Source organism: Sturnus vulgaris, chromosome 18, assembly GCF_052056855.1.
Source record: "Sturnus vulgaris isolate bStuVul1 chromosome 18, bStuVul1.hap1, whole genome shotgun sequence".
Lineage (NCBI taxonomy): Eukaryota > Metazoa > Chordata > Aves > Passeriformes > Sturnidae > Sturnus > Sturnus vulgaris.
Genome location: NC_142260.1, coordinates 11,734,522 through 11,761,899, shown reverse-complemented (window position 1 = coordinate 11,761,899; position 27,378 = coordinate 11,734,522). Strand labels below are relative to the sequence as shown.

The following is a 27,378-nucleotide window of genomic DNA, read 5'->3' as shown; positions in this document are numbered from 1 at the left end:
GTTTGTTGTGTTTGGATTTTTTTTTTTAATCTACAGGTATCTCCGTGGTTGTTTGCAGCAATAATGCATCTCATCTGTGTAATTTTACAGAGAGCAAATTGTAAACACAGTTCTCCATTCTCCTACCTACACAAAAAGGCATCCTGAGAGGTTTATTCATGAATGAACCAGCACCTCAAATAGGATCTGATTTTAGCATTCACTTAGGCTTCAGGGTAAAAACTGTGTGTGACAATCCTCCTAAGCACAAAAATCCCTAACTTAAATCCTGTAAAATATGGCAACACTACCACTGACAGTCAACACAGACTAAGAACAATTCCTACTAACATGACTGAGGAGTCTCCTTTTGGAGCAACCTAAAGCAGGTGCTTACAGGAAATTTCACCCTCAGCTGCATGGAGTCCATTGTATTGCCATTCCTCTGCCATCTCCAGGAACTGGCTGACTCACAAAACCTATCCACTAGCTGGCAACCACCAACACAGACTGAAGCAGGGGTCTGAGCTGCCTCATTTGGCAACATTGCTGGCATCTGATATTCCTATTTACTGTGCAAGTCTGCAAACTTGACAGGAACTTCCCAAAATAGGAGACAAGCCCTCAAGGAAAACTGAGCAGTTTGCTATAATAAAAACAAAGACTGCTCTGACCTTACACACTTTGGAGTCACAGCATTCACACACCATTCGGATTTCCTGTTTGAAAAAAGGCAGGCAGTAGGCAAATCTAAAGTGCAAAACTCATGACACTTTCCAGGCTTTGCTCACTTCAGGAGTGGTACCTTCCCCTGGCAGACAGAGCCCTCAGCAGCACTCCTGGCCATTTGGAATCACAGCCCAGGCCTTTCCTCAGTTTAAACAAATTTTTTTTTCAAAAACCCACCTCAGGCAAATATCAACAGAACAGCCAGTTCTCTGTACATCTGCTGCCATGATTTGCTGTGAGGAATTCTGTGTTTGAGTTAAAAGTGCATAGCACAGTGATTCACTACAAGAAAGAATTTGATTAGGCAATTGTCTAAACATAAACACACATCACATTTCCCCTCCCCAACAATTTACTTAGTGAATAATCCAGCCTCAGTTATGAACATAAAGTACAGATATCCATGTTGAGAATTTACTCTTCTGTAAAGTGTCTCCTGAACAGATGGAAATACCTACCTCTTTACCAAGCACTAAAGGTAGAAGGAAAACAGGTATCAGGCACAAGAGCATTTCCATTTAGATAATTTCTCCTCCTAGATACAATTTATGATGTAAGAATTACAAAAGCTTGTCACTTTGCTATATTTCCACACATTAGCCTTTATGAAAACAGGAAATGGACTCTGCATTGCCCATCTGCTCTTTCTCATATTTTGGATTAAAACTGGAGACAAGAAATCCTTCACTAGGGCAGGAATTGTTCTGCTGAATATTCATTTGGTTACTTCAGTGTTTCCAGAAAAGCTGACATCCTCTTTTAAGTACAAATCTTTCCCAAACATCCTTTTCAAGACTAAGACAAGTGAGGAACAAGATGCTCAGAGAAATTCAGTTTGTGTCTTCTGTCAGTGTACACAGCATTCAGGTTTCCCTCTCAGCTTGAACTCCTCTGGGAAATGCATATTCCATCACAATTAGGAACTCCACCAGAGCTAGAGGATTTCTTCAGCTCGGTAAGAAAGATGGGTTTGTGTTCTTTGGGGTTTTTGGTAGGTTTTCCGTTGATTAAATGGTTAACACAATTTGATCTGTGGAAAAACTAAATGTTCTGTCCTCCCCTTCAAAATGTAACAGAGAATGAGCTCCTTCCTTATGCCCACAAGTGACCAAAGTGTAAGAACAGCAGCTCCAGTGGCACTGGATTAGAGCAGAAGTGCAGATTAGAGGCACGTGCCCAAGATGTCTGGCCTCAACACTGCAGTGCAAGGAACAAATCCAAACCCTCAGAGCAGGCTAGGACTCTGATCCTTTCTGTCTGGTGCTAAACAAGAATTTTTGCTTCTAGTAAAGACAAACTGCACTTCAGCTGCTTGATACAAATAAAGCAATGGTACCTGGAGGCTCCCTGGTGAGGAGGTGCCTCCAAGGAAGTTAAACTCTGACAGGATTTTTGGGTCACACACTGTAGCTGCCTGTAAAGAGTGTTCCATAAAATCCTTCACCTTCACAGCACAGGACTCTGGCCAAGTGCTCATTCTTCCTATTCTGAGGATGCAGTGGATATCAAAGGGCAAAATCACAGCTTTGTTTAAAGATTCAAAACACCTGGGAATATCTAATGGCTCCACAAGGTGCTGAAGAGAGGTAAAAGTCAAACATGCTTCTGGGACCTTTTGGTCAAGTTAGGAAAATTTATACTTTTCCAGCCATACTGAGGAACATAAAATATTGCTATATTGAAATAGGGACGCACTAAAGTATAATTTTGAAAGAAAAATCTGCAAAGTCAAATATTCACTTCTTAGTGTTTAAAATACAGCAACAGTTTTGCCTGAACATCAAGCACCTGCATCTGTCATCTGTACAGCAGCAAATTTATACAGAGAATTCAGAGCATTCTTCCAGGAAAGAAGGACTAAGTAAAGAGCAGAGAAAAAATATTATCTGTCTACAGTTCCTACACACACAAAAGGCAGAGAAAGACAGCTTGGCATACACAGTCTAAAAGTACAACATTTTACTGTACATATTCAATAATTTATTGTCATAATTTATGATTTATTATGATCCTCAAATATTGCAAATCCCTTACAGACCACCAGGCCTACTTCAGTAATCATTAATTTACATAGTAAGAAACTCTAATACTTACATAGCTGTGACTCTTAAGGAAATCTGAAGGGTTGCTTGTGCAGACTTTATCCCCTTCCAAGCCAATTACTCTTTTACAGATATTTGATTTGGGGTCATTTGGGCTTTTCACAATTACAATATCTCCTCTGAGAGGAAAAAACAGAAACAAAAACAAACAGAAGAACTCTAATTACAAACTATTTGGCTGAGTACATGATCATCCATGTGTCTACTCCAAAAATATTCAATCACATAAAGATAGTCCATTGTGCTGAAAATTCTTGTACACAATTTTAGTTTCTTCAGTTTTACTCAGGTGTAATTTCAAAGAGTTTTAAAAGTGGAGTGAATTTTTGTTATTCAGATCATTTATGAAACATTTAAGACTACAACCTGAGACCAGTAAAACCCATAGTTGGTTTTCAAGACCAAACTGCTTAGAGAAGAAGTTACATCCACTCAATAGATTTTTTTCTATTTTTTGGACAAAGCTGAGAAAGTGACAATAGACTAAATCCAAACTGAATTTTGACTAGTTGTTCATTAGGCTGTTTGTGCTGATAATTTTAACATCCTTTAGACACAATGAAAAATGCCAAGTTAGGAGCAGCAAAATCCAGCAGCACTAAAGGCCAGAAGGTGGCCATTGGCAAGGCCTGGCACAGGGAATGTCAGCTCTGCTCTCAGCACACGAGCGTACTTTCGAATGCAGTAAAAGTGACGGCTGAGGTTCTCTGAAAACACAATATCACAGTTTTGAATGGTTGGTTCCATTGAAGGTCCAGAGCACTGCAAATTAAAAATAAAGGAGAAAAAAATTACTATTTCAAACTACTTTTATCTAAAATAAACTAATATTCAAATGATATGCTAATTAATTAGAAAAGGTGTAAGGTAGAGAACTAAAAGTGACTCCTCCAAGGAATGTGTGATGTATTTAAAAGCTGAGGGGAGCCTCCAGAGCACCTCTGACTCTGTTACAGCTGCACATTTCCTTGGGATGGGTCCTGAAGTGCACTGGGTGCTACAGGCCCTTATGGATTCCTTTCAGCACTGCATTTCCAAGAATTTTTTAGGATAAGTGCTCAATTTTTAGGACCAGCTTACCCCTTTCTCTTCTGTGTGACACAGAACCATCACAGAAGCTGCAACTCCCTCATGGCCAGCAGCACTATCTGCCAGATTAAGGACCTGGGGAGGAGGGGCAGGGATCATAAAACACCCAGAAATTTGGCCAGAGTGTGATACAAATGCATTTCCTATCAGTGACTTCAGTCTTTCTTAAAGGATGGACTCTGCAAAAGGCTTAATCAGAGTTTCCCATTTACTCCAGTAATGCTTCAAGCAATAACATCAGAAAACACGAATGCCTAAAGTACAAACAGCTTTCATAAAGGCTGGACCTGCTCCCCATAAATTGTGTTACATGCTTCAAAGAAAATTAAGAAACCTGAAATACTGGCGTGGTCACATATAAAAATACCACTATTGCAGTTTTATCTCCTTTTAAATGCCATGAAAATTAAGAGTTACCACAACAATTCCTCCAAGGTACTCAAAGGCACAGTGTGCTATGCAGCCATATTGCACCGTGTACCCCAGAAACCGGAAGGTTTTTCCTAGGGCATGGCGAAGCATCCTACACTGGAACGCTGCTCAGCTGCTTCTACAGCAAAACACAAGAGGATCATTCATTGGAGAACAAGCAATCTAACATTTACAAACCCAGCTTTTGTGTGTAACAGATGGACAAGATTACAAAAACCCAACAGTGCAATGAAACCAATAAATAAGCAGATAGACCTGAAGAGGTGGATATAGAAATGAGGCATCAGGTGGTTCTGCTCTCAGCTGCAGCACAGTGCCTCTAAACATTTTCTGACCCCCCTCCCAAATATTCAGGTCCAACTGTGATTAGGAGATCCAATTCCTGCAATGCTAATCTAACTGTTTCCTTACCACACTTAAGGAAGTGGGAAACAGACATAACTGAAGTTATTGTAGCACGTTCTACATTCTGCAAGAAACCTCATCCCCTGAAACTCAGTTCTGCCTTATCATGAACTAAAACCAGAGCAAGATTTCCCTCTTTTAATAAGATGGGTCAACAGAGCTTACTAAGCAAGTACAGTATGTTGAAAAGAAAAAAAGGAAAAATGCTGTGTAAAATATGTCCACTTCAAAACGAAATAAAGACATCTGCTTCTACATTTCATTAATTAAAGACAGGAATTGTAAAGTGCATAGCTTTATTTTCACAACTCCCACTGGAATTTACTGGGAATTGTGCCTGAATACATTCATAAAAGACAACCATCATTGGCAGCAAATATTCTCTATCAAGTTGACTTCCTTGTTCCAAAAAATATGTACTTTTTTATTCACATAAACTTCTCAGGAATAGAACAGTGTAAACCAAGCTGTGATTTATCATTCATGAGATTATGTGACCATTTTCCCAGTAATGACCAGAAATACAAAGGAGAACAGCAAAGTCTTGAACTGTGTCATTGGCAGATGCAGCACCCAGCTCACTGCAGGAACTGAAAGCTCCCCTGGCAGGGGAATGCACTTCCAGCAGAATTCGTTCTGCTAAGGCACAAAAGTGGGTGGCTCTTCTCAGTTCAGAGCACCATGGAAGCACCAACCAATGCCTGACTCTGGGGGCCAGACACTCTGTGAGCCCACACACGGGGCACAGGTGATAAAAGGAAGGTGGAGGCTCAGTAGATGAATTTGTGAGTGCATGGTCACAACTATGTTTTGAGACAAGTACAACATCAATACTTCTTAAGAGCACCTGCAAGAAAGGCAGCCTGGCATTGCTTCTCAGTTCAGGGAGAAAGAAAAATACTGCACAAGCATCCTCTAATTTTGTTCCATGTTATTCAGAGACCTTGTATTAACATATTAAAATAGTAGAGAATTTAGGCACCTGTGGGTATTGCAGGTAAAAAGGCATTGACAAACAATGCATTACAATGCCCAGAGTACACAGATCAAATTGGGACAAATCAACAGTAACAACAAAAGAATGTGCAAACGTCCCATTGCCAACAGCTGTCAGGTTGGAACTAAAATATCTTTATTATGAAACTCCAAACAACTGCTGTACATCTCAGAAAAATGAGTTTCAAAGCGATTGCAAGCAATTTCCTTTTGGATTTGGGATGACACAAACCTAGGGACAGTAACCCTGGATGTGTATTCCTGTGATTCTCCTGAGTAGATCTGGGAGCTACTCAGGGAAAGCCAGAGCTCAGAGTGAGCTCTGCCTGCTGCTAGAGCTGCCAGGGTAAGAAACGAACCACAAGGACAGAACATGAGAGAAGAGCTCTCAAATTTTGTTCCCAATTCTCTTAAAATAAATTCTTTACTACTGAAACATGAATTTCACCAACCTCCATTTATAAATGTAGTACAAAAGGATTTTTTCTTTCCTACAAATGCTCAAGCTTATCAGATTTTATGATAGCAATCAAAAAATTTTAGCTTTATATAAAAGCTTTTGACTACTACCCAAGAAAGTTAATTTCAAATGAAGGCATATGACCTGGATTATACAGCCTGACCCTGGCAAGGCATCTCCTGAGTATGGGAGGGTGTTTTAAATGTTAAAGTTCATCTTTAGACATCTACTATTCATTACAAATAACTAAAATCCTAAGAGTTTCCATGTAGTGTTAAGTAACAACTTCTATATAATAAGTGATTTTACCAAGATTAAGTCCAGTAAAAAATCCACCAAAACAAACTAGTTTGTTCAACAAAAACCACAAAGAAATAATTAACTTGAGCATCATTCAAATATAATTGTTTCCTCTGAGAACTTTATATCAGTATACATTTTTGAAACAGTCATATTGTTGATCACAAGAAAGTAAACAGCTGAAGTTTTCCACGTCACACAATTTTAATACAAAGTACCATCAGCAGGCAACTCCACCAGATCGAATATAAGACCATTAAGCACAATAAAACAAATTATTTAAGTGATAGGGCCCTTGAAAACTTAATGGCTCTGTAGTATAAACATCCTTATTGCAGAACTAATGGTCTAAAACCTGTTGTAATTACTTCCAGGCATTATCCAGGTACCTACTATCATACAGCAGGTAGCTGAAAAATTTATACTCAAATTCACATTGGTTAAAAAAGGTCACACATCCATATTTATCACAGACAACACAATTTGGTTATTTCACCACAACTGTATAGTTTATCCCCCACAGAAATAAAATGCAAAATGTAATTACTATTATCTTCTGTCCCCTTTTCCTTCCATAGCCTGTGCTTTCATCAGCCGGGTTTTGTTTGTTTGTTTATAAAATTAATCACAGCTAGCAGGGTAGAAATCACTTGGAGCCTCATGAATGACATCCAAGAGATGGGAAAGGATTAGTTCTCAGTTGCTGCCAGTTATAGCGCCAGGTGGCTTTTTCTGCAGTGAAGGTGTTACCGATAATCCCATTACATTGGTACTAAATCTTGCAGACATCAAAATTATCACCAAGGTTCCTTTTCATCCCATCCTTTCCAAATGACTGGAAGTCGCTTCACCTGAAAGAAGTCAAATCCACATGCAGCTGCTGTTTTAGCAGCCAGCAGACTCCCTGAGAATGCCAATTGTGATCCAATTTCGCTGTGCTGGTGGCCCCCTATTCCCTGTCCAATAATACATCTGTTAAAAAATCCTACAGCTACAAATCAAGTTTAATCCTACCAGGGACCTCATGTTGGTCTTGTCTTCCAAAAAGGCAGCAGGTTTTGCTGTCTATCTCTGCCAGTGTCTGGGGAATACTCTTTAAATCCCAGCTCTACTTAGAAGAATAAGCTAAGGATCACAAAACATGACCTCAAAAACCCTGATATGACTATATTCTGACCCAGAGGCATTCATTCTAGGTGAAGATTAGAACTTTGCATAATAAGATTACACAGCAAGTGAATGATATCAAGGGACTATCCATATGCAGCCGCCTGGTTTTCTATAGACAGCCTGTGCTCTGCAATATGCAGTGCAGACCAAACAGAGCTTGGGCTTTCTAGCTGAAATAAAATAGATTCACATAAATTAGTTGGCCATTTCCAGATTCCTAAATCCCCTATTACATCTTTTATTGACAGCTCCTGTGAGGATAGCACAAATGGTATTCTCTTTGTACTCTTTGCTTCTGTAACGCTCACACTCCGAGGGAAATGTACATAGGTTGTCTAGAAATTAACATTTTGTTTGCTGTAATCTCGGATTACAATTAGTTGTGTACATAATAAAATTAGAAAATCAATGAGCAGATTTATCATTTCCAGAAAACCAATGACATTGTGTAAAACAATTTAAGATATGGTGCTGAATTTTTAAATACAGGAAAATCAAAGCTGCAGGCACTGAAAGTGTGACTAAACAAATCACTGGACTTGGCACTAAACAGATTTTTCACTTTCATAAAAATTTTCCGGTCCCATTTCCTTTATTAAATGTTTTCCAATTCTGGAATTTCAATGAATATGTAGTGATAGTTTATCAGTTTTTTCTTCCATAACAGAAAGTCTTCTCCTAACAGTCTCCACTTCTAACCAGACACTTTTCTCTACACATAACTTGCACCATTTCTTTCCCACACAATTACTCTGATATTACTTTTTTAAAAATCCAGAAACCCAAACCAAAGGAAAAACTGCACACTGACTAGGCTATTTAAATATTTATGTTTGAACTGTTATTTATATTAAACTATTATTTTAAAACTTCTGCATGAAATTGATGTTACACGTGCTAGAAGAGCAAAGGTTGTTTATCTTGCTTGTTTGGATGATTCCCATATTAGATCCACAATATACAAAATGCTTTAAATATTCTAATTACAATCTGAGGATTCTGAACATCTAAAGCAAAACAAAGACCACTTCTCAAAAGGTCCCTCTGTGCTGGGGATCAGACAGAATTGCTTTTTATTTCCAGCTGTTGCTTTACTCTGAAGAAACAGTGTCAGAAGTGAGCAAGCTTGGTGATACTCTGGAAGAGATGATTCTTTTACACATTATCTCCACTAGGCACTGCCAGTTTGTCTCAACAAGAGAGAGCTCCTTCAGCTCCCATCTCAAGCTGACAAGAGTTTAATCCTGTAAACATAACACACATGACACAATTCACTGGTGTTAAATAACCAGAGACTACCGACAAGAATGAGCAATTTTGCAACACAGATTTCAGGTAGTTCTCACTGCTTCTATTTACCTTTGGGAAGCAGCTCCTAGCACTTGCAGAACCCTGAATAAACTGCTGCTTTAATGGCCAGATGCATTCCAAAGCTTCTCCTCCTCTGCAGCTCCATACAGTCCTCTCTGCTGAACACTGAAATCCAGACAGCTGAGCAAAGGCATGGTCATCCATGGCAAGCCTGGGCCTCTGAGGGAGGCCAAAATATTCACTTTACAGTCTTCTGCAACAAGGTCAAAGTCAGGACAAACACCAAAGGGCTGGCAGACTCCACAGTCACCTTCCTGGTAACTGAGAAAAACAGGCTGTGCCTATGTCAGTGGTCAAATAACTACATGTGTTCATCTTCAATTTCAGTATATTCACTTTCCTGAGACACAGACATATAAACACTGAAAATTCATTTCACTTTAGTAAGACAAAGAGTTACAAGCCTAATTTTCACATTAGGCACTAAAAATCTACAACCCTACATGGCTCATGTGTCCCTTGCACTTCCCAGCTGACACATCTTGTGGAACCAGGATTTTGGAAATACTGCTCACAGCAGTGAATAGAAGAGGGGTAAATAACTCCCCTATGCACTGACAACTAAAAAGGTTGTTTACTTAAAATATTTTGTCATTGCAAAGAGGATGGTTGGCTGGTAAAAACCAGCAAACCCAACAAAAACACCACAAACAAAAACCCAATCCACCTCCACATCAAACAATCCATCCACAGTTCAGTACACCATCAGCAAAACTATTTAGAAAAAATAGAATTGTCTCCATCTTCCTGCCAATGTTGGTCTCAGAGAGAATGCCATCATTGGAGAGTGATCCACAGTTGTTTAGGAACCCAGAAGTCACAAAGTATCAAATCTTTAAACAAATAGTAAATCAAACCCGACAGACAATTAAACCATAAACAAACCATTAAGCATCTGAAAAATATAAAAGCAAAAAACAAGACCAGTTTTAGCACTGTAAGAGAACAGCAGTGAAGAATCCTTCTGTATGTTTATCAATACTCCCCAGTTATGAGCATCACCTTCTAATGAAATAGCTTATGCACACTCTGCATTTAAAAATGTGTTAAAAAACAGGAGAAAGGCAACACCCAGACAAGAAAGTGCTCAGTATTTACATTTTCAAGTTACCTGAATAGAAGGAAAATGTAAATCAAGTGCTTATCACTGCTATTATTCTACAAAAATGTTGACTGCTTTCCCAAACTGCTTTTAAGTTATAAAGTTCTAAATACACACATGTACATGGATTCAAGGACTTTTTTCAGAGCAAAGTGGTACTTCATGAGAGTTCAGGCAGTAAAAATAAACTGTAATCAGTATTTTTCCTCATTGCCCAATAAAATGTTATTAGTTATTTCTGAGCTGTTTTATGTGCAAAACACAAGTTTTGTAAGGTCTTCTCCACTTAGAGATACAAGTATAAAAAAGTTCCAAACATCAATAGATGAGTGCAATGATATTCAGTCTAAGTTAATCCCCAGACATCCAAATCCATGAATAAAAATTCATCAGTTTTAAATACACTGAGCCTATTAAGCAAGAACAAAAGCATATGCACAAAAGAGCTTTTAATATATTTCAAAGCCCACAAGAGCCATGGTCTCATTAAAATTATAAATTACACAAACATGGAATAAAGATTCAAAGTGCAGTGCAGCTAAGCAGATTACAGCAAAGCCCGCGTTCCATATGATAACACACCATGGCCCTCCCAGATGGGGGCTTGGAACAAAAAGGCCATCACTGCAGCTAGGGAAAACCTCCTTGTGATCTCTGCTTTCTGTTCAGCACATGACAGCCAAATAATATGTTGATTATTCTGTTTGTGCTGCTAAGCTTGTAAGATGGAATAAAAGCGATATGATCTATTGTGAACTCCATGCTAATGTGTTGCTGCACTCATAAATAATATACTGAATTTATTCTGGAACTATCTTTTTATCTGACTTCCAGGTTTTAAATGCATGAACTAAAATAGAAAGCCAGTATAAGCTATTATTTAATTTGATGGTTGAAATAAAAGATACAGCTGATACAATAATAAATGTGAAAACTGACTACTTAGTGAATCAAATAAGTAGAGGTACCTTCCTCCAATTTAGCAAATAATTCCAAGTTGAGGTGCAGAGGACCTGCAAGACAAGAGGATGCTCCAGCCCCACAAACACCAAACACCAAGCATGGCCTGTAGGACTCATCTGAGCACAGACATCCACCCCAAACTGGAGTTTCAAATGAGGGCACAAGCACTTGTAAAAGAGAAAAGCAGTACAGAAACAATCACTGTATAACTTCACTAGTACTCTCTCCCTGAATTGTCTTCTTAAAAACTATTTAGGATTTTAATAAGTGATCAGATTTTACTTCATCTAAATTTGCTCATCTGGTTTGTTCCAAAAGTACAGAATGTGGCTTGCTCTTTATTCCATAACACATTGCTTTTCTAAAATGAAAATCAGTGATTGGTCACACAGCTCCTTTCACAGCTGTTCTGTGCATGCTAGGAAGATTGATGATATTCCTACAATTTAAAGTTTGTGCATTTCAGTTCTTTTGTGTCAGAAATGTTAAAAATTCTATTTAAAGATCACTGTGGCTTGGCAATAGAATGAGAATATCAAGATCAAGCTTCTTGGACCAACGGAAGCACAAGAAAAGATGGGAGCATGAGGTTCCAAGAACGTGCAACAGTTTTTGCAGAAATGTAAGAGCGGGTGTGAAAAAAAAAAGCTCCATTACATTTCTTCCTCTGCTAGGGACACAGTCACAGCTGTAAATCACAGAAATACTGAACACATGGCTACTGAAGAGACAAGTTTTCTAATAAACCTTAGGGCTAAATCTTCAGATGAATTATCCCCTCATTGCAATGAAGTAACACTCATCTATTCTTTCCATACAAAACCAAACCAGAACTTTGAAACAATTGGTGAAGCTCACATTTCCAGCAGCACCACAACCTCTGGTGTGTCCCATTTCCAATCCACTGAGGTGTTCTGCAGTAATCACTTACAGGATTGTTATTTCTTGGACCTTGATGACATTTTGGTTTCCCTCAATCTGTTTCAGTATTGACAGTTTTAAATGTTAATGTATTTTTATTCCTCTTACATATATTATATCACACAAAATGCAATTTAGTACCTGGGGGAAAAAATGCTGCTCCCACATACACATTCCTCAAATGGGATTCCCACAAATACAGCACTTCTGCCATGGAACTGGCAGGCTCAGTGTAGGAGATGGAAGCTAAGTCCACTGAGATAAAGAATAATGATGGTTTGCTAAGATACAGCCTGGCTACACACACACAAAAAAAAAAAAAACAAACAAAAAACAAACAAACAAAAAAAATCAGATATTCAGTGCTTCCTGATGATTTTTATGACCAAAACATTATTCCAAATTTGAAACAATTTAAGTTTCCTTAAGTAGCCAGTTGTGAATCTGGATTTGCAATGAGTTTTACTAAGTTGCTTGCTTGTCTTTCATCCAACTTTGTAACTCACAATGAAAAATCTAAATTTTACTTCCTGACTACTTAAAGGCCAAAATTACTCTTTTTTTTCATCTGCCCCTCAGTGACTTAATTAGTTTACCATTCTATTCAAAATTTTTGAAGAGCAAGCAAGGCTCTGTGTTCAGCCCAGGTGGTTCCACATCTCTACAGAACTATTTACTGCAGGACACCCTGGTTCCTGCCCCACTCTGTGGATGGCTACAGTGCTGTCAAAGTTTGTGGTAGCTGAAAAATCAAGCTAGCATTCCTGTCTGGAATATCTATGGGAGACAATAACCAGAAAACATTGGCCAGTACAATGGAAACTTGAGTTCCATGTTTGTGGGTCTCTCATACCAGGAAGTATGAGAAACATAAGGAAAATAATCTCTATTAAATACAGCACTAATCTGTATGAAGCTTATTAAGATACTAAATTAAACTCACAGTTCACTTTCAAGATTATTGTTCTGCAGGTTTCAGTAATATTACACAGTTCTGAAATTACAGAAACATAAAGTAACTTTTAAAATAATTTCTTCTCTTCAGCACATACTACTTTAACTCACGTCTCCTAATTTACTCCTCATTTTAAATTTGACAAAGGTTTAAATTCTTTTCCTGTTGCTCAGGATACCCACAAGGATGGATTTAGGTAACATCCAGGGGCTTTTTGAATATAATTGTATCATGTTTTATATAATATCATACAACTGGCAAGTCCTAAACACTCCAACTAATTCTTTCATTTGCCACAGACTGACTGGATAAGCAGTCTTTAAGCTTTTTCACACTGAAAAACCAGGTCTTTTGGTGTCAGAGCTTCCAGGATTAAACATTCTTTCCAGTTGTTGGCTCACGGCCTGAAGATCCTGCACTTTCAAACGTATCCCATTCTAGCTAGTTCAAAGATCAGGAAAATGAAGCCATCTTCTTTGCAGCCATAATCCACGACCCATGCTGTTCGATACTTAAGAACATCTCAAAAGCAAACTACCTTGTTTCAGGCCGCAGCGGGAGCTCGGCGGGGCGCTGGTCACATGACTGCAGGCCCGGCCTGGTCAGGTGACTCGCTGCCTAATCTGATTTGGTGACTATAAAACTTTAATCAGTACAGTCTAATACCAGCACATTCCACAACTGATGAGCGAAGCAGCCTGGCCATGGAGCACCAAACACTAATAAGATTATGAATTAAAACTGCCGCTAGGATGGGGTTTTCTGCTTCTCTATCCCACACATCAATCCAGCAGAAAAATATCACTGAAAACTGGTTGGGCAGGCACACGGGTTTGAAATAAAACGGGCTGGAGTTTTATTCCAAAATGAACAGCATTTTGTTTAAAGGCGAGAGCATACACGAACCTTATGCAGCACAATTAAAAGCTGGCAGAAGCATTAATTTGAAAGCAAAGACAACAGAACACATCCATCAATGACACTGCCCACACAACGCTGCTGGTGTTCACTGCGAGCCCACACGGGCAACCCACGCGGTGAAGAGAGGCCACAACAACTGTGCTTCCTCTTCTCACCACAAACAGCCAACACACACCTCAAGGGCTGCTCTCCTGGGGACATCAGGATTTCCCCCAAATCTGTAGGCCACAGCTTTTGAAGAGAAATGGCAAACATACTTGCAGATCAAATTCCAACCTTTTCCCAAATGTTCTGACTGCTCTGTATTCTCTCTATTTTTATTTTCCTTAGCGATTTTTCACCCAAAATGCTCTTATTCCATCTTAGAATCTGCATTTCATACAGAGAAGTAGCTGAATTGGACCAGCAAATTTGTGAGTAGAAGAAAACAGAGAGCTTGATTTCTCCACAGCACAGTCAGGATTTGCAGCTAAAACTGACATCCCCATTTGACCAGGTCTACATGACAACATGTGTGTTGTGAAAAAGGAAAGTTAATTATTCTACAGTTTAAGACATCCCAAAATAGACAAAAATGTTTAAATCTCTCCAATGAGCTGAGTATGACCACTGTCCATTGCCACAGCTCAGCTGACAAGAAATAACTTCCTGAGCACTGGAAATCATTTCCACGTTCCTTAGTTTCTCTGCATTTCCATTCCAGCCCTAGAGCAGGAATAGCAGGACTCCTCTAGCTCATAATAATGTTCACTTGAGGATTAGGGAAATGTCTAGAATTACAAGTCCTGTGGTCTTGCTTTCTGCCACATAGCAGATCCTAGTGGGATCTTCTACAACGACTGAAAATTCACCTTTTCAAAACTGGACATGTGAATGTAAGCAAGCCTTCAGTATCATTCAAAAAGTGAAGAAATTATAGTTATTCCTGAAAATGAACATCACTGATTTAAAAATAAATAACTAAAAATAAATATGAAATTAAACTTCCATTAAATAAGTTCCATCTCTGAAATTTGTCTGAAATACAGGTAAAGTCAGGTGTTGTAAGCAGTATTTTCATAAGCACATATGCAGTTGGAAAGCTTTATTGTATTAAAATGTTAACGTTTGAAAACTCCCTCACCTATTGGAAAATAACTTATTTCCACTCACTTTCTAAATCAGTAAGACTTTAACTGCATTTATCAGGTTAAAATGTGTCTGGGGAAAAATGAACATCACCAACAGAACTACTGACACTATTTTAAAAGCTCAGTTCTACTGAAAAAATTGTATCTACTTCTCCATTATTTTTGTTATATGTCCTGCTGTAATCTCTCCTGCTGCAAGTTACAATGTAAGACACCATTTCTCTGTATTTGGAAGGATGTCTACAAAAAAAAAATTTGTAACAAAAATATCACTTGATGTAAAAATCCATGAAATTCTCAAATAGCTACAAAGTTCACAGCTAGCAAGAGCTGGGAGGTTGGGCTGCCCCTCCCCACGGTGTGTATGTGCCCTTTTCCACACAGCACCCAAAAATAAAACTACTAAGAAAGTCAGGTTAGTGAGCTCAATCAGCTCAAGGAGGGACCTGATGAGCAGCAGGGTTTGCTGGATTGCAAACAGGGAAGGAGAAGGGAGTGAGACTTCCCCTTTTGCAACCCTGAGCCACTGAGACTTCCAGTAAATGTGCAGTTTATCCAAGAGATACTAAAACTGGAAGGACCATGGCACAAGCATTCCCATTTGCAAAATATTTTCTTTATGCGAATTCCAAGAGGACAGAGAAGAAAAAAAAAAATAAAGAATTATTTACCCTCCAATTGTAATTGCCCTGTAAAAAAATGAGGCTTAAAAAGTATAAAAAAACTCCTTACATGTCAGGCAAATAGTAACAAGAAATGAAAGAAAGAGAGGGCTCAGCACTAGATGTATGTTTACACCTATCCTGTGAAGTTAAGACAACCTATAACAGGGTATTTTAATTAAAAAAAAAATAAAGCAAGGAAATACCTTGTATTAATGAAGTAAGAAAAGAAAATGTACTGCTTGGAATGGCAAAAAACCATCACAGAGATTGAGTACATGCAGTTTATCACTTGATTCTCTTGCTGACAGGTAAGCAGTGACTTATCAAAGATATCCCCGTCATTGGGTTACAAGCTTCTGTAACCAAGTTCTCCAACATATCCTGCAATTGTTGTGTTACACACACCTGCAAATACTCACACCTGAAATATTCAGGGATTTGGGCTCCAGGATGGCAGTACACAGTAAGAAATGGCAGAGTTACTGCAATGTTTTAAAAGTGCAGAACTCTGTCCCCATTTCAGCCTCCTCTTCAGTTAGACAGAATTTCCACCACAGGAACCCACTGACAGAAACAGATGCCCAAATCCTTTTAAAAGAATTGTGAATTATGCTTTGGGTCTTTATTTTCTTGGCCTTTCCTATTCCAGATAGTCACACCTCATTGGTCACATATTACAGAAGTGAAATTAAACAACTATATTTATTTCTTTCTACGTTTTCAAATGTCCTTGGATTTTCACCTCTACAGACAGATACTTCTAACTTTCACTAAACAGTAATTTACACTTAATATTAAGTATTATTCAGTATTGCACATCTTAGCAGAAAATACAAAACATTAAGACTACCTCTTGATATTCCTGATTAAAGATCTTGAACTGTCCACTGCTTAGCATGAGAAGAAGCTTGGCCAGCAGCAAAAACAACATAATTTCCCCAGCTAGGGAAACATCATACTGCAGATTCATGCTCCTGAATTTGAAATGGATAGGAAGGAAAAACACTGAGGTTCAGGACTGCCCACATACTGTTCCTTTTTCACGCTGCTCATGTTTAACATGAGGATTTTCCCCCCTCAATTAAGAAGAGACTTGAGAACCACAGATGTTCAAACATTTGGCTTAGAACAACAGTAAACATTATTCATTGGAATTAAAGAGTGAGGGCTTATAGTATTAAAGCTTCATTTTTATATTCTTCTGTATACAAGTGTCTTCAAGCAACAGTTGAAAAACAAATATACAAATACTTTGCGATAGTGGCTGTTCTATATACTGACAGGGGGTTCCCTTGATTTCAGAGTACCAGAACATAAAGCGTTGACTGACAAAGCAAACATACTAGAATTTGTCAAAGCATTTTAATGTCTTTTAACTTTTTCTACCACACATCCTAGTCCAGGGCCATCACGCTGAGGCAAGATCTTGCTCCCAAATAAAGGCACTAAATCACACAGGTCCGTGGCTATGTACAAACAAGCAGGAATCCCAAGAATACTCACATATTATGTTACATGCAGTTACGTAAATACATTTTACAAGTACATTTCCCTTCCAGGCTCTTTCTGAAGGGGCTGCTGCGGTGCCAGGAGAGCCTGTCCGCTCACGGCCCGCTGCACGCCCGGCCCTACAGACACCCTGGGCACCCAGGGGCCAAGCGGGGTGTCCCCTCCACAGCACCCGCACCGCACGTCCCCGCACGTCCCCGCGCCCGCTGCCAGCCCCTTCGGCCCCAGCCAAGGCCCCGCTGCCCCTCAGCCGCCCCATGCCCACTCTCACCTCCCCGCTCGCTGCCGGGCCCTCAGCCCTTCACCGCCTCCGCCTCGGCACGTGCCAACAACGCGGGCTCCCATTGGGCCGCCGTTCCCCGCGCCGCTCCCCCATTGGCGGAGCGGGAGCCCGGCCCTCCCGGCGCGCTCGGCCGCAGCTGCTGCCCGGCCCCGACATGGCGGCGGCCGGCGGGGTGCGGGGCCGCACCAGCTTCCAGCGCAGACCCGGGGCCGGCCCGCGGCCGCCCGCCCTCCCGGGCACTCGGCCCTCGGTGCGCCACGGGCAGCTGCTGCTCTCCAGCGGGCTGCCCTCCCTGGACTGTGTGCTAGGTTGGTGGCAGCGGGACTGGGACCCGATGCTGTGCCCCCTCTGCCCCCGCCGCCCTCCCCTTTGCCAGGCCCTGGCCGCCTTTCGCCTCCCGTAACCCCGCGGCTGCTCCCGCAGGCTTTTCCTTGCTCCCCGCAGTCCCTGGGGTTGGGGGCAGGGCGGGAGGGGGAGGAGGATGGGGCGAGCAGGCCGTGTTTCCCGCCTGAGCTCGGAGGAGCCGCGCGCTGACAGCTCCGAGCAGCCTTGCCGGGGCGCAGAGCTGCTCCGGGAATGGAGTGAGCCGCGCTTTGCTGCCGCAGTTTCCCACTGTCACAGGCAGGGCTTCGGCTTGGAAAGCCGGGGGTGCTGATTTTCCGCCGGGTAGTTCGCGTTCTGCGCTGGGGCAGCTGTTGGAATGTGTTGGGATGCTCTGTGTGTCTTTTCTGCCTTGCTCGCCACAGCTACATCATTAAAGTGCCCCACTTAGATAAACTGCGCTGGTGTGACGCTGGTTTTGCTCTCTGTGGATTTGCCTTTGCCTGCTGTCGGTGTCAGGCTATGAGATGGTCCCGTGGACTCATCTCTTGTGACTATTGCTGTATCATCTGTGTTGTGAATGGCGCTTTCCCCTGGATTGGGAATAATTCATTTGCTGGTATAAACAGCGTGGTTTATCTGTGTGCACCAGGGCTGCGTGATCCTCTAACTCCTCACACAGTTGCAGTGCATCTTTAACGTACATACATAGAACTTTTAGCTGAGAATGGCCTGATTTTAACTTTGTTCATTCATCCTTGGAGTACACAGAATACTCCACTTTTCTCTCTAGGGATACTCTGTATGATTAATGATAATATAAAAGTTGTATTCATCGTGTAAAGGACTTTCTGCAGCCTGTATATAACTTTTGACGTGTGTGTGTCTGCACTTCCATGAGGAATTAGGATCATTGTGTAGGAAGCTCTTCTTGCTTGAGACAGAAATATTTCATTAAGTGTAATTTGTGAAGTCTTTTAATTGCACGAAAAGCAGATTTGCATTGAATATTCCAGTTCATATTCCCTTTTAGAAACAGTGGATTCTGTACAGCAGGACTCAGATGTAGACAGCTCCCGTTGTGGCAGTCTCCTAAAATTCTAGGCACCTGCTAACACAATTAGTGGTTTGTTATGGAAACTGAGGACACTTCCCATAAACCCAGGATCCCTTCTATATTTTCCTTGTCTTTTAAATATTTCATAACTTTCTGAGCTTACTAATATTTATACTTGAACATCAAGGAAATTCCTTGTCCCTAGGAACAGCAACTTTTGAAAGTACTTTAGATTTTTTGTGGGGGAAGAGGGGTTGTGGCATCTCTGAAAACCTGGACTCCAAATTTCTATATTAAACCTTGGGTAACCTCCTAGCCCTTAAATCCCTGATTTTTGGAGGCTGAGTGGGTAGGCCAGGAAAGGCTCATGCTAAGCATGCTGACTACAATAAAGTTTCCACTGATGCCAGGCATTGTTGGAACAGACCTCCAGCTGGGTGAACCTGTACAGAAGCACTGATTTTGGAGACTGAGGAGGGACCTCAAGAATTGACCCTCTGCTAAACTCTGAATTCAGAGCTGATTTCTCAGGGCTTTATCCAGTGGAATCTTGAAAATCTGCAATGGCAGAGATTTTGCAGCACCTCAGGATGACCCAGTCCAATGCTTAATTATTTCTGAAGGGAATTTTCTTTTCTTTATATCCACTGGGAACCTCTCCTGTTTCAGCTTCCATTTATTGCTTGCTGCCCTCCCACTGCACCTCAGTAAGGAGCTCATATGGATGTCTGTAGCTTTTCTTGGGTACCACCCCAGGGCCTTCAGCTTTTCCTCTCTTCTCCAGGCTGAACAAGCCCACTTCCTTCAGGCACTGCTCTTGAATCAGTTGCCCCATTTTCATTCCTCTCCCTGGACTCACTTCAGTTTATCTTTATTCTTTCTTGAGCAGAGGGGCTCAAAGTCATCTGGGCCTGGTGTTCCAGATGTGATCTGTGAGTGCTGAGTAAAGGGGAGCATCCTTTGAGCATCTGACTGAGCCTGTGGTGGTGCAGCCCATCGTGCTGGTGGTTCTACAAGTGTTGGCTTGGTCTGCTTTGTGTCCTTTTTCTGGGTGTGGAAATGCTTCATAAATGTGTTGCAGAATGCAGTTTATGTGTTTCTGAAGGAATATTGGTATGTTTCTTCTTTTGTCTTGCCCATTAGCAGTTAAATAATTGACTGTAAAATACTTAAATTTTATTGTCACCAGGGATTGAGGACAATCCCTTTTTTTGTATAAATTCCCAATGGAAGTTACTACGAACTCTTTTAGTTTGTTATTTTCATAGGCATACTTTGTAACAGTCACTAGGCAGTCTTGTAGATCTCTGGCTTGAGCTTGAATTGAAGCTCTGTTCAGAATCTGTAACCCAGATACAGAATTATTTGCCAGACGTGAAGGTACAGCTTGTGAGTAAGTGTGAGTGAGGGAAAGCATGGTGTCATCACACAGGTCTGAAGAGGGGAAAAGGCAAAAATCCAAGGAGGAGTTTCTTTCACCCTCCAGCTGCTGGCTGGTTACATTGTCACGGGCTCTAAAGGAGTGAACTTCCTTTGGATGACTTTATATTTAAGTTTACTGCCAAAGTTTATGGGCCTGATGTGTGCCAGACCAGTTCTCTGCAATGAGCCACAAATATTGTGTAATACAACCATCACATACCTGGTATTGAATGTTTGTTTCAGACTGCTTGAAAAAAGGTCAGGGACATGCTTTAAAAACAATCTGTACATTTCTCAGCTTGCAAAGTTTGTTGTACTTCATAAGATGTTAAATCTCTCTGCTGTAAGTAGCAATGTGGAAAGTTACAAATCTTGCTTACATGTTTATATATTCTACTGCCTTAGATAGTGGCAAAGAAAAATAAAAATAGCAAAATTAGGAAGAAAAACAAGTTCACAGCAGCTTTCTTGGGAAACTTAAAGATTTTGCCTCTTCCTTCTGATTCCATCAGCATTCATGCTATTTTTTCCTGTTTTCTGCCTTTTGTTTAATTTACTAGTATTGTTGCTCGTTGTAATATGAAGATGTAACCATGGAAACTGCAATAGTTTTTCATTCTCTTTAATAGAAGACACTTGTTTAAACCACTCACTACATCTGATAACGTGAAGACAATGCTCTGACCTGAGTTTGCCTTTAGCAATCAGGATACATGCTCATCTGTTACAGCTCTGCTTTGTAGAAACTGTACCATTGATCATCTGAAAATACAGCTTGAGAGAATTTGGGCTGCACTGTTTGATAAATTCACTGTAAAAACAGAAGAGACTACTTCTGTCGTGGCTACAAGTGAACTTTATCTAACCAAGGTTTTAAGGTCCTTATTGCCACGAGGTAATACATTCCTTACAGCTGCTTTAATCATATTTTCTATGTCAACCCAGGATTTGGTAAAATCTCAATATCTGGAGCTTTTCTTTACTATGGTCTATATAGAGCATGTTCTGATTTTAGCAACTGTTGTTAGTACCCTGTGTGTTCTGTGTCCCTGAACAATTAAGCATACTTTGTATCAAACATCAGTAGGATTTCAGATTCCGGTCCTTTTTTTTACACTTTCCCCTCTGGTACATATTTTGGGTTCATTTGCATTTATTTCCTGAACAAATAAATGGAACAAAAACCATTGGCTTAGAACATGGGGATTTCATGAGTGATTCTAATTTTCTGATAAACAGCAGTTAAAATTGGTTTCTTTGGGGGTTTTTTGATATCTAGAAAATGTTTGATTACTTGATCATCTTGCTGTAGATATTGAGGCATTTGTACATCTTGACTCAGGAGTTTAAGCTTTAAATGTGCTTCTCTATAGCTATGAAATCAGTAGCTGATTAAACACTTCCACTGCCAGGTACTGCTCAAATTCTGGTGCATCATGGCATGGTAGCAAAGTGATCCTGCTCTGGTTTTAATTCAGGTGCTATGATGCAACAAAATTAGCACTTTTTGGCCTATGGGAGAGCAATTTGCTTTTTTTCTTCTTTCTGGGTATTTGTCAATGTTACAGCTACTGCAGGCATTTGTAGTCCCACTAGCAGAGCTGAAGATTAAGGAGTTGATCCAACTCATATTGGAATCAGTTTCTAGTGGAGTTTATTGAGCTCTTACAAATGTAAAAATGAAAGATCCTGTTCACTGGAGTCCATGTGAGCAGTCCAGAACTGACTTCTGGAGCTTTCCATACTGTGCTCATGGGATTCATCAATTAGTTTGCTCCTAACTTGCTTTTCAATCAGTACAAAATTGCAGTTTCCATGTAGGCTGGTTGCATATGGCCATATGAACACTTCAGAGGTTTTTATCTTTCCTGTCACAGTCTTATATAATTGTTAAACAAAATAGTCTGATTTCAGGTTGTTCCACTATTGTAATTCTTGGAATTCAGATTATAAGTCAGTGTATCCTTTCCCTAAAATAAAATACGACTTCTCCTTTCACTATCCTTGTAAAGGAATTAATGGAGTTGTTATGTCCAAGACCTACTATAAAAGATACTAAAAAATCTTCAATAGTGAGTGTTTTTTCACAGTGTGTGTTGTGACATTTATGATCTCCCAGCCCAGGTTTCAATGGGTGAAAGTCTTGCTGCCATGTCTGTTTTCAGCACTAAGATACAAAGCAGTGGAGTCCAGATTTTGCCTTTAAGACTTGACTGGGAATTTGCTAAAATCTACTAAATTCTTAGTAGATTAGTTACATCCTTCTTGATACAAAGAAATATCACTTGACAGTGATTAATATTAATTTAGTTTGGAGAATGATTACTCACATGAGTCATCTGAGTAAAATTCTGCTGGCTCAGACCATACATCACCACTGTAGTACTTGAGTGTGGTTGTGTAGAGCTCTGCAGGATCTTTTTACCACAATGATGATAGTACAGTATATTGTGAAAGTAATTGTAATGTGCAGTATATAATTACATGTGATGTATAATTATTTCATAATAGAGAATTGTAGTAAGTATTGCAAAGGTAATTAAAATGTTGTTCACTTTTGTATTTTTAAATTCCCCGTTATCACCTTTCTTTGACTTATAAACTAAGAAAAGTTAATTGTTCTCTAACATAGTATTAAAATGTAGTCTTACTTTATTCTTCATTTTGTTTTGTTTCCAGGTGGAGGCGTAGCTGTTGGAACCCTTCTCCTTATTGGTTAGTATAGAATATATAGATATTTAAAGCCATATTCTGAAGCATTTCACTCTTTAATATATTCATAGAACAGCGTCTCTTTTCACTGTTTTTTGAAGTCAGACTTTAAGAAAATACAACTCTCAAGTTCCTTCACTTTGTGTAGCCTTCAGAATGGACTATTGTCTATCTCAAGAATTACTGGAGGTGAAGTAAAACCTTAATTTTAGACAGGCTTGAGAATAAGAATATCCCAGAATTCTGTTTGAAAATAGGGCGTTCAGCACATTTCAGGACTTATTAGCAAAGTACATAAATTAGTTAAAATTTTGTAAATTGCTGTTGGGTTCAAACTGTGCATCATCACAAAGGGGTTTTTGGAAGGTTGGCTCTCTGAGGAAGACGGGCAGTGCAGAACCTGTGGACACACACATTTAGAGAGCTGGGGAATTCCAGCTTGGAAATTCTTTTCAGGCCTGGATTTCTCCTGACTCTCAGCTCCATTCCCAGGCTGACAAGCTGACTGCAGCTTCAGTTAGGGAGGAGTCTCCCAGGGTGAGAACATGGTGACAAACAGAGTGGAATTCATCACCAATATTAACCCCTGGTGTCTTTCCCGTGGGACACATCCTGAGGTGTCCCAATGAGCTCCTGTCCTGTCCTGGCTGCACTGACACACTTTAAATCCGGGCTGTCTGTACAATAAATTGGCCTTTTTTCCCCCAAGAGCTCCGTGTGTGTTGCTGTCCTTTCTCTCTCTTTGCAGCACAGTAACCACAAGAACTTTTCAGTCTTTTGGTTGCCAGAATGAGCTGAGAGCTCAGGTGATGGCAGGCTGCTTTCTGTCAGGGTGTGGGTGAGGCACACTGGGAGGGTTAAATGGGTTACCCCAGAATTCCTGTTACAGACCACAGTGCAGCTCTCTGGGACCGTGTCTCCATTGCAGCTGACGTGTCCAGCTTTCCTTTCTGTTTGATTGAGCTGACACAAAACCAGCAGAAAAATTCACAATTCTTGTGTTAATCTCTACCCTGAAGGAGCACTTGAATCTCACAACTCTCATAATTGAGAACAGTGACTAGATTTCAGCCTGGCTTAGGGACAGAGCACACTGGCACATGCCTGGGTGATTTGGGTGCTTTCAAAGAAGTTGTGCCTGTAGAGTGTTTTAAGAGCCTGCTTGTCTTTAGTCATAGACTAGAAGTCATAGAAGTATAGACAAATAGAAGCTCTGCAGAGTGTGGCTTTTCAGCCTTGAGACAGATTAATATCAATAATTTTCATTCATTTTCTAAAAGGGATGAAAACATTGTGGTGCTAGTATGTTATCTGTGTTTACTTTCCCAGTGGAAAGACAACCATCGCTTGGGAAACTGAATTTGGATCTAGAGTTTTGGTTACGTGTTTTGAATTTTTACAATTCAAAATTTGGTCTTAACACTAAAGAATCAAACAGTGGGATTTGGGGAAAACTTATTTGAAATCTATTTTAGCCACTATTAGAATTACAGCATTTTACTTTCTGTTCATGTAACCTGCACTAGAGACTGAATCAACATTTCTGTTTGGCACTGAGCAAGGTAATTGCTCTCACTATGGCTTGTTGTTATTTCAAGGCTAATCTTTATTTCTGCATTTTTATCCATTAGAGACAGTTATTGATGTGTCACTGAGTCTTAGAAAATGTTAATTTTTACATAAAGTATATCAATTGGTGTATGGTGCAGATTAAGTAATTTGAATAGTTGCTTGCCAGAAAAAATAACTGACATTGCCTAATTCCAACCATTTTCAGTTTGAGAAGAGCTGCAATCTTGCTGTGATAAAGGAAGAAGAAAAAAAAGTTAGAACCTATATATTTTCCATAAATCAGAGATTGTGAAACTAGATTAATTTTTGTCTTCCCGTTGAAATATTCATTGCCCCTTCCAGTAGACAGAGTGGGTGGCATCCAATGAACCTGGCAGGATAATTGTCACGAAATGAAAGAAGTGGTGCAATATTTGACCCCAGGATGTTGTGGATGTGAAAAAGTCATGTGGATGCTGATGGCTTGGTGGAAGTCTTTTCCTGAAAGGGTTTTTACCCAAACTTTGTTTCATCTGAGGGCATATCTGGCCATACTCAGTGGTAGGTTTTAATTTGCCTATCCCCTGTTTTGGTTGTGTATTTGTGATCTGATCTGAAACTTAGCTTGACAGAAACCCAAATGAGAATGCCTCTTTTAGAGCTGAATTTATTTTTTTTTTCCCAAATGAGACTTACCCTGTGTTATTTTGAAACACATAATTATATACAAAAAGTCTGAAAGCAGGAACTATATTTATTCATGACTCATTGGTCTAAAAATCTTGAGACTAATATTTAAAGTTGATGCAGGTAACCTTGTAATGGCATTGTTAGACTATCCTGTCAGCATACCAAGAAATTCTGTCATGAGATTAGTCTAGGCAGGCTTAATATTATCAGGATTGAAGCTGTCAGTGATAAACCTCCTAGGAAGATCTTTCTGTGTTGTACTCCAAGTGTTATAAAAAGGTTAAATTCTTCCCCTTTCCTCCAACATTGTCTAAGGTGAGAATAAATTGCATTACTTTTAGCTTAGCTCCCTTTGCAAATTAAATGCTCGTCTTCATTATTTGATGCATTATCTTGGTTAATTTAACCAAATAATAGTAGATTCAGGGTATTAAAATATTTATTTTAACTGTTGTGTTCTGAAGATGTAGTAATGGCACAGTTTACTTGATAAGACTGTAAAATACTGTTTCAAATATAAGTGTACAAGTTTTTTAAACTCAATTCATAATGAAGAGCATTGTGCTTTCCAGTTGAACTTAATTCTATAGTATATTCTTTTGACAGTGTTTTAATTATATGAAATTAGAGAGTTGAAGCACATGGTATTCTCATGGAAGATCCTACCTACCAGAGCAGCTTGAAACTTCCTGGGATTTGTTCATCTAACAAGAATTCGGATTTTTAAAAAATCCTTCCAGTAGTAGGTTCCTAAGAAGTATTCTGAGGTGGACCCCCCATCAAAGCAGCTTGTTCAGAATGGATGTGAGAGCACATTTGTGATTTCATCTGAACCTGCTGCAGAAGATCAGCTTCCCAGAGGAGTCTCCTCCTCAACACAAGCAGGTGGAATCAGCACACTCCTTCCCCTCCCCACTGCAGTGCACTCAAAGCTGTTGCACGTGTGTTTTGCCAGCCCAGGAAGAGTTGGCAGAGGATGTTATTTTGTTTTTAAATGTAAGCTTTGTTTGTATAACATCTTCTGCAGAGTGAGCTACAGCACCTTCACTAGATGTGTCCTGGGCACCCTGTAAGAACCTATTCTTGCTTACCTTTAAAAGCCCCAGTTTTGACAAGGTCACTGACAGCTAAATGTTTTAAAGATTATCAGTAGGAGGGGTTTTGTTGGTAGCTGAGGTCAGTTATTAAAAGTTAAAGTTGTCTGGTGAAAAACAGGTCTGTACTTGCACATTTTAAACCTTGAAGCAATTTCAGCTACTTTAATTAGCTAGTATTATTTTTGTTAGGCATGCAATTTAACCTGACTGGGAAGAGCTCTCTTCACTTGTCAATGTAACTGAATTTATCATCTTTTTAAAGCTGAAAAAGATAATCTCAAGAGAGGTACAAAACAGTGATTTGCTAAATATAATTCTGCAAAATACCAGTTAACAGAATTCACCTTCCTGAAGTATGGCCAAATGCCAAAGTTTGTAACTTATATGTTTGACAACTCTGGTTTGGCATGTGCTAATTAAATGCAAGTGACACAAAGTATATCCCCTCAAGCTTAGTAAACGTGGACATTAGAAAAGTATCTTTTAAATGGAATTTCAGATTATTAAAATAATCTGGTTTTATAACCTGCAGCAATTTAGAGAGATGTTTCATAGCTAGAGAAAGACACACCTTAGGTCATCAGACCACAGTGTAGAGCCATCTATCTGGTAAAAAAATTATCAATACTGATAGGCTATGACAGGCTTTTGGCAGCTTTAGGGCAACCTGTCTAGACTTTGTGCAGAGAAAAAAAAAAATAAGCCATCTGTACATTACATTGTTGCAGGCTTATTCTTTCCTCTTACAGCTCTCATCATTTTAAGCAATTATACTACAAATGACCACTGGAGTTTTTCAAAGACCTGTTTGCTGTTTAATACTGATGTTTGAAAGTCAGGTATTATAAATACAATATTTATGGATATGATATTTGTTACCTTACAGTGGATTTTGTTCCTGACTTTTTAAGTCCTCTTCCAGTTCTAGTGCTTATTCTGCATCCCTCTCTTGGAACATGAATGCCTCTGTGCAGAGGGAGTTTTTCCTTAAGGTCACATGGTTACATATCAAGTTCTATAATTAGATTTATTTCCTTAATTTTTAA

General features: G+C 39.7%; 2 protein-coding genes across 7 annotated transcripts in view; one reads left to right on the top strand and one right to left on the bottom strand.

Annotated features, from left to right (window-relative positions):
• The window catches only part of IMMP1L (inner mitochondrial membrane peptidase subunit 1), a 31,095-nt gene extending 13,568 nt beyond the window's left edge, over positions 1-17,527 (bottom strand). For 2 of the 4 annotated variants that reach the window (XR_015807524.1, XM_014884573.2), the window contains exons 1-4: positions 17,471-17,527; positions 4,317-4,449; positions 3,484-3,572; positions 2,803-2,929 (exon numbers count right to left, since the gene is read on the bottom strand). Coding sequence is in view for 3 of the 4 variants with exons in the window: in XM_014884573.2 (XP_014740059.1) it covers positions 2,803-2,929; positions 3,484-3,572; positions 4,317-4,421 (321 nt within the window). In the remaining variant the exon portion in view is untranslated. Of the gene's footprint in view, positions 1-2,802; positions 2,930-3,483; positions 3,573-4,316; positions 4,450-9,021; positions 9,368-16,540; positions 16,658-17,470 lie in introns of those variants that run through there. The other 2 variants (XM_088175499.1, XM_088175500.1) reach the window with 2 other exon arrangements.
• A 92-nt stretch (positions 17,528-17,619) lies between these two features.
• Positions 17,620-27,378, top strand: part of ELP4 (elongator acetyltransferase complex subunit 4) — a 137,636-nt gene continuing 127,877 nt past the window's right edge. For all 3 annotated transcript variants that reach the window (XM_014884565.2, XM_088175265.1, XM_088175264.1), the window contains exons 1-2: positions 17,620-17,790; positions 22,962-22,997. In XM_014884565.2, the coding sequence (XP_014740051.2) occupies positions 17,637-17,790; positions 22,962-22,997 (190 nt within the window). In that variant the 5' untranslated portion in view covers positions 17,620-17,636. The remainder of the gene's footprint in view (positions 17,791-22,961; positions 22,998-27,378) is intronic.